The 14,271-nt window shown below is 40.8% G+C and overlaps 1 protein-coding gene across 5 annotated transcripts; it reads right to left on the minus strand.

Moving 5' to 3' along the window:
• Positions 1-755: 755 nt before the first annotated feature.
• map7d2a (MAP7 domain containing 2a) lies at positions 756-13,999 on the minus strand. 5 transcript variants are annotated; one of them, XM_032534270.1, is made up of 17 exons: positions 13,530-13,999; positions 11,854-11,946; positions 11,308-11,394; positions 11,131-11,208; positions 10,363-10,526; positions 10,033-10,129; positions 9,268-9,357; positions 7,036-7,142; positions 6,813-6,928; positions 5,680-6,062; positions 5,435-5,582; positions 5,159-5,333; positions 4,915-5,019; positions 4,739-4,789; positions 4,492-4,531; positions 3,115-3,766; positions 756-3,014 (listed from the first exon to the last, which is right to left on the minus strand). In XM_032534270.1, exons 1-17 carry the CDS (start codon positions 13,564-13,566, stop codon positions 2,756-2,758), a joined length of 2,682 nt encoding a protein of 893 aa, XP_032390161.1. In that variant the 5' UTR covers positions 13,567-13,999; the 3' UTR covers positions 756-2,755. The 5 variants fall into 5 exon arrangements, with proteins under 5 accessions (XP_032390161.1, XP_032390160.1, XP_032390159.1 ...); XM_032534269.1 differs by having other exon boundaries at positions 4,492-4,528; positions 11,299-11,394; positions 13,530-13,995; XM_032534268.1 differs by having other exon boundaries at positions 11,299-11,394; positions 13,530-13,995.
• Between the last annotated feature and the right edge of the window lie 272 nt (positions 14,000-14,271).

Below are 14,271 nucleotides of genomic sequence, written 5' to 3' on the forward strand. Positions count from 1 at the left end.
CCTATTTGTGTGTATGTCCTTTAATGTTTTTATGTAATTGATGCCTGTATGTTGTGGCTTTACAGTATCATAGTCTTCTTGTTTATTTGTGCAACTCCAAGAGTGTTTTATGTTGGTGTTCCTACTATATATCATTGTACACTTACGTGTACAATATGTACTGGGTTTACAAAAAAAGTTCTTTAATTTACACTCACCCAATAAGGTACACCTAACTAAAACGTATGCAGTCCAATAAAACAGCCCTGCAATCAATCCCACATGCATGAAGGTTAGAATTTTCAGTTTAGGTAGAATCTGTTTTGGATGTTAATTTAGCTTCAAGGTAATTTTTGAGGGTGTACTTTGTCATATTTTAGCCACCCCGTTTACATTAGTGAAGGTAGGCTGAAGTTTAAGAACACCTCTCATTGGAACCCACTAGGATGCAACCGCACCTAAAACTGTCCCCGCCAAAAGGACAAAAAGGTTTGAAACGACACCTCCCTATAACAGTTAAACAGGCACTACATGAGGGTGCTGCAGGATTTATTGTGAGGTTGTTACATCAGACAGTGTTGGTTTTACTTGTGGGAGTTATATAGCGGTTAGCAAACAACAATCTGACTGTTTGTGTGATTTCTTTTTTTGTACGTTTCATTCTCTTTCTCTGAAGTCTTCCATCTCTTTCTTCACTTCATGGTTTTTGTGGTTTGTGTTTCCCTATGTTAACTGATAACACAAACACACATGAACAGACAAACAAAAACACAAAATTCCCAGTTGTAGATTTAATTGTTTCAGATAACAATGTTATGATCATGCTAACCATGCACAATGTCTACAGTAATTACATAGCTTAAAGAATTGAGCTGACTGTGATTTGTTTTGAAATATGGGTACGAGCAAACTTGTATATACTGTATAACTTCCTAACACTCATTTTTTGATTCAATCTCCTTTGCAAAAGACTGTCATGTGCAAACTATAGACCTATTAAATCCTAACTTTCAAATACTGTATGTTAAATCCATATATGGCTACTTCACATAAGACAATTAAAAAAGCCTTTGTCTTTCTAGCCTATGTATTGTCTTTCTAGCCTATGTATTGTCTGCAGAACAATAATCTAAATGCCCCTTTATAAATGGCATACTAATGTGTATAAGCTGTTGGCATAGTTTTTTGCAGCATGGCGGAGATGAAGCGTTTGAAACCAAGGTTCAAGTATCACAGGTCACACGCAACAACCCCAGTGGGCAAACAGAAAAAGTTATACAGCCAGAAGACTGTAAAATGATTTGCACAGAAATTTACTAACAAATCAGTCCCTCATAAGTTATTTCTACTAAAATCACATTTAGAGACAAAAAAAAATAAAACATTGCAATTATAATTTTTATGAATTGCTCAAGAAGTTAAAGGAGCCCACTGGGTAATTCCTACACAGGACCACGCTGTACAACATGATAGAAGGAGAAAAACAGCATCTTGTATAGCTACAGTGCTCACTCACAAGTTGATTGTTAAACAGGCATTCCTGCCTCAGTGCAATTCAGTCTCACACATCAACAGCCAGATACCTATTGATTAGAATCTATTTACGTTACTGTGTGTCAAATAGATAAATGCATCTATTAGCGCTGTGCCTTGCAAACCCTTTTACATGTAAGGCACACCTGCAGAAAACCTTTTAAATGACATGAAGCTGCTCAGCTGTCACTATTTTCAGCACGGGAAATCCATCTCATCCATGGAATCATTGAAAATATGAGCGTCTTGCCAGTTAAAACAGCTTCATGAATGCAATCACTGTATAATCGCAGTAGAGCTCAAGTTAGCAAGTAACTAGTCTGCAACAAACATATAGTATAGGTCTGTGCCATCATTTGCGTTGATGCCATGATTTTTCTCAATGTGGGATAACATTCAAGATGACAGTTTTTGAATCATCCTCTTCACTAAACGTGCAGTTAGAAAGTCCCAGTTAAAGATTTAAAAAACATGAAGGGAATTAAATATAAATTGTTAACAATCCCGTGGTCCGACCGCACTGGGATAGGAAGAGTGAAGGAGCCCTGCTGAGTTTAGTTGGCCAGATAAATCCGTTAAATTCAAGCCTAATCAATAATCAACACATGCATGAATAACATGGGATGAACATGTTTGAAATATTATTAAAATAGGCTATCAGGAAAATAAATAGTCATGCCTTTTCCAGCAACACACTGAATTTGATTTAAAGGCATAAGAGGGCATGTGGAAAGAAAGAGGTTCAAATGCAGCCAGTGACGCTCTGAAAAGGTTTTCCTCCTGTACTGGGACTGAACTGGGACCCCAGTGAGGACTCTGTGCAGGGAACATTACTATACGGTAGCAATTTTTTTTTTTTTCTAAATCTCTATAATATTTAAAAACCTGATTTTTGTCTTTTTTTTCAGTATTTCACACATCCAGACAAACCTCTCCCTGACCCTCTTTCACATGTGCTCATCTTGCACACACATATACACGGTAGATAGTGTATTTGACACAGAGGCCTACTTTCAATGGTCAGTTGCTATGTGAATATAATATATGTGTTTTCTTTATATTGCAAGTCATGGTTTACAGTTTTTTTTAAGTCAATCTCTATGGCTCTATTCCCATAAAGGTAGTGAGGGCACACACTCAAAGATGTGACATCCCGTGTGTGTGTGTGTGTGTGTGTGTGTGTGTGTGTTTGTGTAACAGAGAGAGGGGAAAGAGAGAAGGCAAGATGAGAGAGATTAACGGACTACTGGATGCTAAGTTTATTTGAGGATGGAGGCGACATCCCAATGAGTTTTGAGTCTGACATGGGACTAACAACACCCTCGATGAGGTTCTTGTTGCAGTCGCCTTTGTTGCCCCCGGAGGACAGTTTGGGGTAGGTGACGCTGCCTGTCAGGTCCATCAGGTCTTCAAGAGCACGGTTGTTACTCACACTATTGTGCTGGATTTCGTGGATTGGCGAGAACTCTGGGATGGAAATCAGTTCCTCCTTTGATGCCGGGCTGTAATGTAATAAAAATAAAATAAAAAATCATAATATTAGTGTACTTAAAGACCAACTGTGTAATGCGGACAGTACTGAAGGGTTACCTGATGACTCACCTGACCTCCATGGACTGCACCTCATCACAAGACCCTGTACCCTTCACATCTAGTGGTGCCAGCTTGATGATTGGCGGTGAAAGGTGTCCCAATGGCAGGGGTGCCACAGGGGGTCTAATGACCTCCATCTGGGACCCTCCTTTAGCAGCTGTCAACACATGCAGGCTCTGCCGTTTGCTTACCTCAGCAGTTAGATGGCTTCTCTTCAAGGCGCATACTTCACCCTTTACTGCTCCATTCATCATACCACCCTCCCTTTGGTTGACTTTGGCATCTGCTGTTGGCTTTGTCAGCTCTTTATTTATTTGGTCTTTAACATGTGCTCTGTGCTGCTTGTTTACATTAATTTCCACCTCTCTTCCCTGTTGCTTGAGGACACAGGCTTTGCCCTCTCTGGTAAGTTGGCCTCCATGCTCTTCAGTGGTGTGTTTGGTGTCCGGCCTCTTGTCAGGAACACTGCGTGTTGTTGTCACTTGATGAGTGTTGTTTTTCACTTGCAAACTCTTCTGATTGTCAACCTGTGCTGCTGCGGCTGCTGCTTCTTTCTTCACCACGGCACATGCCTTCATGTTGACTGAGACCTGCTCTTTAACCTGAAACTCAACCTTTTGGATTGCTTGCTCGTTCACCTGATCATTAGTCTTTACTTCACCTGTGAAGGATGAAAAACATCACAGTGGGCTTCACTTTATTTGGACTGTCCCATTTACATCAAATTCATTTCATTTGTGTCGATTTGATGTCACATATCCACAGTTTTACTGGACAAGTTGAGACTAAATATTGACTGAATATTGACATTGGCTCAACTGTAAAACCCGAATGAGTTGAAAACAGGACACTCCAAATAAAGTGTGAGCTCACACTGCGCAGAGCAGTCTCTGAATAAATCTTCCAAGGACGTTTTCAAGAGCAGCTAATTTGACAGTCTGCTCCCATGGCTCTGCTCTACAGTAAAAATTGCCCTATCGGCACCAAGAGGAAAGTCCTTGGGTGCTTCTCAATTTTCCATCAAATGGTTATAATTGTATGGCCCAGAGAAGTAATTGCTTGGTTGATGTAGACAAGGATCATATCTGTTCATTCTTCTGAATAGCCAACGCCAACGCTTCAGAATAGTTGCATAACAAGACAATAACAAGAATGCTGGAAAAAAAAATATTGTCATATGTCCACTATTGAGATTTCACACAAGCCAACTCGCAAAAATGTACAGTACTGCTGCGCATGCTCAAATAAGATAATAAAAAAATCACATTATAAACTATGCATGCCCTGTTTGCATTTTTACAGCTGTGAGGCATACCGAGAGGGGTAGAGTAAGCAGGGGCAGCAAGCAAACGTAAGTCTTCGCAGAGCAACTGTATACATACTAACCTGGTGGGGAGACGGGCTTTGTCTCCACCTGCTCCTCCTTCTGATTCAATGCAGAACAGAGACGATCAAGTCAACATTTGTGGTAATCAGGACACAAAACCATATCACCAACAATAAAAATTTAATAAAGATAATAACAACCAAAAGTCAGAGTTTTAATGAGTTAAAGTTGAAAAATCACATAATCAGCAGGTGCTTAAAGGCGACGGGACTACTGTACGAGAACGGGGGACGTCTCTTACAGTACCTTCAATTCAGCTTCACCCTTCCTAGTTCTCTTCATGATCTCCTCAATTCTCTGCAAAACAACGTCAACATTCAATCACTGTGTACTTTATCCAGAATTCACAATTTAAAATATTCCAAGTGCAACATGCAGTCAGCATGCAAACTGTCTGTTACTGAGCCTGTTGTTAAAATAACCTTTTTCCTCAGTTGCCTCTCCTCTTCTTCTTGTTGCTTCTGCAGTTCTCTGTCTTGCTGCTGACGCGCTGTGTCGACCTGCACCTCGACTTGGGCTTTTTCTCTCTGTTAAGACCGAGCACAATTTATACAACATGCCGAAAAATTCTCCTGAAATTCACAAGAATTGTACCAAAAATCTAAATCCAATATCTATAATAACATGGCAAAAACAACTGCCTGGCACATTATAAAGAACTCTCACCTCTTTGTTCATCTGGGTCTGTAGCTCCTGCTCCTCCTTCTTTTGTTTGTCTTCTTCTTGTTCCAACCTGGGATGATCTTCCCCATTTTTCCCATTTTGCTTCACTTGCTGAGCCTTTGCCTCCTGCTGTCGCTGCTCCTGTGCAAGTTGCTTCCTCTGCTGCTCTTTGCTTAGTCTGATCGGCAGGTGTGTACACTTATTAAAACCATTTAAAGACTATAATCCCAGAGACTATTCAGTGCAGTCTTTAATTCATGATTTGTTCAATGAACTCACCGTTCTTCTTCCTCTTGTTCCCGCCTTTTGTCTTCCAATTCTTTCTGAGCCCGAGCCTGACGCCTACGCTCTGCCAGCAACCTGGTAGCCTCCTCTGCATTTGTTGTGCCAGCTGCTACCTTCCCTGTAGACGAGCATGGTGCTGATTCTGTCAAACATACAGAAAGACTGGCGTAAGATCACTGCGCTACTAAAACTAAGATTTAGTGTAAGGTTACAAATACTGTCATTTTTATAAAGTCCACCTTTTTTCTTGTCTCCATCCTGAGAGTTGCTCTGCATCTTCTTCTCTGAGGAATCCACTTTCGGGGACATGTGGTCTTTTCTGTCAGGGGACTGATTTTTTTCAGATGTGTCACCTTTGAAGTGCCTATCCAAGGTTTCACCTTTAGGAGATCTGGGTTTAATGATTTCAGTGTTGACAACATTCTTCTCATGTTGTGAAGATGGATTTGGGCTGTTGATGCCAGTATTATTTTTCTCTGCTTTGGATTGTTCACTGTGTTTCTCCACCTTCTTGTCTTCTGCTTTCCAATCATCAGGTGACAGGTTTGGACGATGTCTTGTAGGAGAGTTATGGAACTGATGTGTATTGCTGGGAGACTGGGCACGCATCTTAGATGCCAGCCTGCACACAGATAGAGATGTTTTGGAGTAAGGGGAGACACTACAGGTGAATAGGGTAAAGACTTTAACTACTAGATAGCACCCCAGGAATACAAATGTAAAAGCTATGAATGATATATGGTCAAACGCCTCTGTAACAACCTTCAGAATATACATACTAGAATACTAGAATGTTTTGTGTATGTAAGTGCTCCTGAAGTGGAAATTTCTAGATGAGTATGAAAAAAAACTCATTTTGAGAAAAAAAGCCTTTAAAGATGTATTGTAAAATTCCATAGCAACATTTTTCAGGACATTACAGGTGACTAGGGTTATAAAATTGAACCAAGAGATATTACTTATCCAGATGATTACTTACATTAAGACAATTCTTTTTTGTATTAGAAGTTTTCTGAAATTTAATCTTTAAATTTAATCCAACGCTCACTTTTAATGAGTTTAGGAGAAATCTACAGGCGCAAATAGATAGTTAGCTACAAGTAGGTAGAAGTCTTAGTTAAGCTAACATAAGTTAAATAAACATCTAAATGTGTATTTTGGAAGTGTACTTTTCACCAGTCTGAAAGAAGATATGTTATGGATGCACAATGACCAAAACCTCAAAATTGACCAGTGCATGAAAAAACTATGTCTAGTCCATAGTGTCTCCCTAAAGTCTGAAATGATAAAAAAAAATAATGGTTTGTGAACAAGGTTATGGTTCCTGCTGACAACCACATTGGCCCACCATTCACCAAACAAATGATCTCACTTAGAGGTAGTTGGGGAAGCCAAGTGCCTTGTGACACTTGCAGGGGATTCCGATCTTCTCACAGGGGATCCACAACCTGGGGACGCAGTTCTTCTCTCCCTGCGCAGCCGCTCTTTCTGTAAGCAGTGTGATTGAAGACAAACTATTGCAGTATCCATTCATGTTTGATTCTGACAGATGTTGTGTAAGTATACTGTATGTCAAGGTGCTCTGGAGCTCTGACCTTAGGGGTGTTGGGAGTGGACTGAGAGCCACCCTGAAGTCCAGCTCTGTTGTGATCTGCAGGGTTCAGCGAGCCGCGGAAAGGTGACCTGTGAGGGCTGCAGGGCGCTACATAATGACAAATTAAATAATGTCAAACTACAAGTGACAGGGGAATTCTAATACAGTTGCCAGGTGAGGGCTTGACTGGACACTGCGTGCTGCACCCAGCAGAAGCTTACAGACTCATTTTTGCGGCCAAAGTCAGTTGGCAGGTCTCTTGCATTTTAAGCCACAAGGTATAAATGTATTAGCGATTTATGGCATACATGTTTTACTGAGTGATACGTTTTTCTTCTCTGGTTGAAGTTGTGGCAATCAGTTTTTTGTTTGGATAGAAAACCCGCAAATTTACAAAACAATAAAATCTTTCTCAACATCCCAGTCAGCACTTCTGTCCTATTGGATATTCTTGTTCAGTTTCTGCCAAAAAAAGGCTATTGATTTCCCCAAATTAGATTTTGACCTGACTGAGGGTAGTGTATTGAACGCGCCTTTGTCTTTCAACTGCCCGTACGACTGATTCAGCCATGAGTCTGACATTTTATGGTCTGATAATGCCACTGTTAATCCTGAGTATGTATGCTACTATGCAGTGTGACACAAGCACACACATGCCAGCATAGTGGTTGCGAAATATAATCTCAAACCCAATTCCCAACATTTCTCTCTTTGCCGCTCCCAAAAACAATGACAGAAAATGAAAACACACACGGACCTTGTGCAAACTCACAATCACAAAAGCAAAGGCCCTACACATGGAGCACATCGAACAACACCAGAAGCTGCCTTCTTGCCATCTCTTGTAACTTCTCATCCATCTGTCACCATCTGTAAAGAGTAATCTCTGTGCAGCTCTCTCAGTGGGATAACTGCATCTCTGTCTATTTAATGTCTATTCTAGGTCATGTGCCATTCATTTCCAAAACAGTCTACCCTAGGGACCTGGAGTCAGCACCCCTTAGCAGCTTTAATTTTGAAAGCCAAGTTTTCAAAAAAATGAAAGAAATACTTCTAATTCATCTACAAACTGTGAAAATAATATGTCTATATATAGTGTTTAAGATCGTTGAGATGTTTAAGTCGTTCCGATCCAGTATCCTTTAGCCTGTTTGTAATTGCTGAGAGGTTACTAATCTGGTGAAACTAATCCGGATGTTGGTTTCTAGGGAAATATAAAAGAGAACTATACATACTGAACACATGTTTACTTAAAGGGGACCTAGGTTGCACATTTTCAGGTTCATACTTGTATTTTGGGTTTCCACTAGAACACATTAATTTTGTCATACTGTCTGTCTGATTATACCTGTATTCACCATCTGTCGGAATCACTTCACTTAGCACCAGTCTCTTTAAGGTGGGTCTAACTCGGGTCTTACACATCTGCGCTCTCAGAGTCTCTGCAACCGGGGAATGACAGTAACAGCAATGTAGCGATACTTTCTACCTAAATATCGTATGATGTAGTAGTATACCGTACGGAAGGAATCTCGACCTGCTTCATAATCCAAAAAGAAATGAAACCCCATTTTTTACAATATGGGACCTTTAAACAAACATGACACAGAGGAATCCTGGGCTGATAGGGATGAATTAATGGAGGAAAACAATATTTAGTCAGTCGATGAAATAGCTGATGCTGGTGCATTTTCTCATTGTCCTCTTTTTTCCTGCATGGTGGTCCGTTTAATGTCATACTGCAGTTTGCCTCTAAAAGAGAGGAAAGAATGAACGTCCCTCAAGAACATTAGGAGGATGGAAATGTTTCAGCTTTGTTTGACCTGAAAATTAGGTTAGATAATAATAAGACCAGTTTGGATTTATGCCAGGAAATGATGCCGCACTGATAACATCATCCTGCTAATTTGCACCCCTGAAGCCCGTCTCCGCGCTTCCACATTGACTTTTGTGACGGAAACTCAAAAATGAAGGCCACTGCAGCAAAGCACGAAACAGCAAACATATCAAAGCCTAGAGAACATACAGACTACTTTACAGAAGTATATTTTATCACATTTGCACAGAGGTTCAACAACAGAGCAGCTCAACAAGCATCAGAGGAGAAACAAGTTTGCATTTGGTTTGAGTTGATGTTTCAGCTCGCCAAAAGGCAAACGAACACAGACAGGGTAACTGTTGGATGAAAAGGAGGGGTGATACATTTGGGAGGGCAAGGGGGTCTTAACTTTACCAGATTCGCTGACAGCAGGAAGGGGGGAGGCAATACCATGGGAAAAGGCGGAGGCAGCAGAGAAAGGGAGTGGGGCATTCTCACTGTCACCTATAGGCAGCGGGCGGAGCAGAGCAGAGCAGACATAGCATTATGAACAGTTTATCTGAGCAATTCCTCATCCAACTGTAGAGACCTGGATGGAAGTTAACATACCAGCAGGAATGTCCTGATGTAATGGAACCAAAACAGGCATTTTGTTGTTTGTCTGATCTAAAGCCATTATGTGTAGGTTATGAAAATTTCAGACTGTGGTGACTTCCCATTTGTGATCAAAATGGCCACTGTGGCAGACAGTCATGCGCACACAGGATTTTGGTCATATTTTCAAATTTCCACTATTTCAATCATCCACATAAGTTTAAAATGGTGTGGTTTAGTGCTACACAGACTCCAGTGCAGATATATAACTTCATCCTATCTCTGTTGGGAAACCAGGAATACATTTCTGCTCATGCATACTTCAGCAGCCAGGCTGTCGGCAATGATCAGGTTAAGAGAAAGGCTCTCTTTTACACACACACACACACACACACACACACACAAACCTGTAACATACATACACACATACTGTGTCATGATGTCTCACAGAAATACAGCAAAATTCAAACCTTCTGGAAAATGCAAAACTTTTCTTCCATATCCCACTACTTCTCAGTTTCAGATCATTCACGCCTTGCATCCATGCCTCTTATATCCAAAACCCTCTTCAGCCTGTGTTCTTACCGGCTCCTGTAGAGCAGCCTCTGCTCCAGCGTTTGGTCCTCTGCTCCAGCTGAAGGCTTCGCTCCAGAGAGCGTTTCATCAGGGCCTCAAGTCGCTCCTAAACGCAACACAGCAGAGCTGGTCTTTAATTGAACACTGTCACCTGTCTTCTGTCAACCCTCAACTGATTTGTTTATTTTTAATTTTTACACACTGGCAAGGATAAGTCACATTAGTGGATATTGTATGTATCTTGCACACACACACACACACACACAAAACCACAATTTAGATGCATTCTTACACTGAACAGATATTGATTAGGATTTTATGTTTGTTTAATCAGCTGACCCTGTCCTCCTCAAGCTGGTGCCTCCTCTTCTCCCCCACTGCATTTCTGCGGAGCTCCTCTTTCTGCCTCTGCTCCTCCAGCCGCCTCCAGCGTTCCTCCACTGTGCGTTCATACTGCAGCCGAGCTCTGCGCTCCTTCTCCCTGATCAGCTGCTCTCGGGCCGCTGAAAGAGACAAGACAAATTCCAGGTTCCATGGACAAAAATCTGAGTTAATGGACCAATGTTGTTGCCAGTGGCTTTTTACTATTTAGTTTGTCGTGTAGAGTTCAGAATACATAACACAGATGAAATAAAAGTCTCAGATGTTTTACCATTTTCCAACTACTAGAATAGTACGTTTTAATCTATCTTCAAATAATTTTTCAAGAATAGAGTATTTTTTATGAAACTACACGCTTACAAAATCTTTAGTATTATGTGAACTTCTGTGTGAATTTGTATCCGTCAATCCACACAGGAGAATATCATGAAGATAGAAATCCTTGTCATCACAAGGCAACTGCAGGAGCTGCATGATTAACTGACCTACTTCTAGAAAATTTCTGTGTTACTGTCACATTGTCACAAGTGGCATAGCTCATCATATCAAATATCCAGTGAACTCCACTTCTACCGGCTAGCAATGCCCTTCCATAACCAATTAAAGTGTGGAGAGAAAAATGTCATGACAAAAAACTTTACAGGGACAACTGCACTGACAAATAATTTCAGCAGACATTTTTGAGTTTCTCAGTTTACAAAAATCCCCCTCTTTATTTGCACTTACCCAGGCTTTTCTCCCTCTCTTCACGTCTCTCTTTGGCTAATCGCATCCTGTCGTCCGTCTTCATATAACCCTCCACATCTGTTAGAGAAATGAAGATATCAAAGAACAAAAAAGACAGTGGGAGCACAGAGAAAAAGCCATTCAATAGAATCAAAAACAGATACTTACTTTGTTTACCTGCATGGTTGATACTGATGTTAGCTGCTAAGTGTGAAGGGGATGCGTGTCCATTTATTTGAGGCTTCTTCTCTGTGTTAGTTGGAGCTGGGATCACCATGATAGAAGGAGAGAGAGCACACTTATCCAAAGAAGAATAGCATCAGCATGGCACTACTGACCTGTAGTGCTACTTTGTTACCAGCAGATGGAAACATGTCTTCGGCTCTGTTTGGGGCTGTTCTGTGTGAAATGCATTGAGTTGCAAAATGCCAAGCAGCCCATGCCAAGGGCAAACTGCAGCAGTATGCAGGAGAAGGAAGGAAGCTGTCCTTGATGGGATAGTCACTCCACACATGCTGAATGCCTTTTTAGGTTAGAGTTGCGGCTGATAACAGAACAGCCCTGAAACACATTTTCTTAACAAGTCTACAGAGTCATGTCATGCATTCTATAATGTTTCTAATTGTGCAATATTACTAATTATTGTGAGTGATTTTCATCAGGATTAAACCACTTGGAAGGAAAGAGGGTATCATGTAACAGATGCCGGAGGGTATTACTCACTAGTTTTTCTAGTTCGGGCTGAAGAGCTGTGACCGTTTGTCGGAGATCTCTTGTCAGGGAGTAGAGTGATGGACGGTGGCGTCATCTTTTCACCTAACGCACGAAACAAAGAAAAGAATACTTAGAGAAAGATAATTCTTTCTTCTTCTTGTTATTCTTTGAAAGAAACCACAGTACCAGACTCAATAGTGTAATATAATGATCTACATTGGGGTAAATATTATATATGATAAATGTGATAACTTTTTTTAGTTTAAAGATCTACTAACATTAAGCAGATATAATTCAACAACTGTCTTATCAGTATAGTTAAAGTAAATTAATGAAATGAATAATTATTAGATAAATATATCATGTAATATGGATATCAGTTGATAACAGTCCCCAAATAACAACATCTTGAACATGCCTCTCAATCCAATTGAACCAGAAGTAAGAAGAAAAAAAAAATGTTTAATTCCACAAATTCACTGATCAATATGTGCATTATCGGCTAAACTGCCAACGAAGTCAGTCGCTTCACTTGATCAAATGAATTACCCTGTTTCCAGTCAGGGCTTTTATTGTGAATACTGAAACCTGGCAGACAACCCTGAGGCCCTCTTAAATGTAGTTTGGCTGACATCAGACAGGAGAGCTACTTTCTTACTTGACCTAGGCTTTTAGGTTGTTAACTAAACATATTTCTGTACACACCCAACATATTACTGTAACATTTACCATTTTCCATGCTAACATTACATTGATTTCTTCAGTGGCTACACTGGTAATCTACCTCAAATGAACTGGGTGTATTTAGCTTTCGTGGTTTTGAAGGGAATACCGCCCATGCATTATGTTATGTCTTTTGTGTTGCAGGCATTATTCTGTAACATCCAACTTGATTGTAAAAATACAAGCTGCAAAACGATGTGTTCAAGATGCTTCCATACAGACATGAGTAAGTGAAATAAAGCAGTGAACTAATGTGACAGGGGAAAGGCTTTTTCTCTTTTCTAAAATAGTATAAAGTCAATCCTACAGTTGTGTCAAATGTACGGACATGCAGGACGATTTCCCTTCTTTTAGGGAGTGTGGGACAATGACCCAGTCTTTAACCCACAAAGTCATCACACAATGGTTTGATGCTCATAGAAAGTACACAGTATAATCCGTGGTTCTGTCCTCCAGTGTCAGAGGCAGAAATCCAGTGTCCTGACTCTACACCCATGGGAACACTTTAATCTGATTGAGTGGCGTCATCACTCAAAAAAAAGGCGACACACTGGTCTGGTTTAGCTTTGACGGGACCGAACACTTATTAAATCTGTATGAGAAAGTGTAATACAATGACAGAAGCAGTTAAAGCACACAAAAGAGACAAAACAGTTCTGTTTTGCTCACTTTAACTCGTATCAAAAACCATGAGGCCTGGTGATTTGGGTTCATTTGAAATAAAATAAAAATGTGCACCTTATAGATTTGCATCTTGCCAATTAAAAAGAAACAACACAGTGAGCCTTCGCGACTAAACCAAACAGTGAAGCCCGATCATGACCGCACATCCAGCAACACATAAAGCAGTGGAAATGTCAATTGCGTCATTCATGATGCTGCTTTAAATCGCGGCGCAAACACATCAACAGAGCCCGAAAGCGTGATTAAACTGAGCCTAACAAACGTTACATCAAGATTACCTGTTATTGCACTGGATGATGTGACTGTTTTCGCCATGGTAGATGTCACCGGCACAAAACACCCAAATGTATGGACGTGCTGTCACCCGAAACCCTCTGCGGCGATGCCAATGCAGCACAGGTAGCCTATCCGTTTCCCTTCACGTCAGCAGCAATAAGCGCAGCCACAGCGGACAAAAACAACAACAACAACAACAACACCACCACACACTATTCAGCTAGAAGGTCATTATGAAGACTGGGGAGGATAGGCAGGACATGAGATGATAGGCAGGACAGGAGAGTCTTTTGTTGATGGATGGAGGAGAGAGATGCTGGAGCTGGAGCGGAGATGATGATGCGCACACAATCGAGTTTATACCGACCGACCACACTGTGCGTCGCAGCGTAAGCCCGCCCTGATATCAACACATTGCCGCTAGATGGGGGAGATCTCCTCTCTGCACGCAGCTCAGCCAGGTCCAAACCAAATTCATCTGGCTGTAATGCAATGACAGGCAGAAGGACAACACGCAGAATCAGAGCGTGATCGCCTATAGGCCGAATTGCACCATAACCTATATTAATTCAACAATTAGCCTAGGTTACCATTTCCTACTTGATTTTTATCATTATGCACAAAAGGTTAACCATTAATAATCTATCACAGAGCATGTTCAGACTTCAGAGGCTGAAAAAAATGCCCCCTTACTCTTACATATAACTTGCTAGTATACATGAAGAAGAAGAAGAAGAAGAAGAA

This window comes from Etheostoma spectabile, chromosome 13 (genome assembly GCF_008692095.1).
Source record: "Etheostoma spectabile isolate EspeVRDwgs_2016 chromosome 13, UIUC_Espe_1.0, whole genome shotgun sequence".
Lineage (NCBI taxonomy): Eukaryota > Metazoa > Chordata > Actinopteri > Perciformes > Percidae > Etheostoma > Etheostoma spectabile.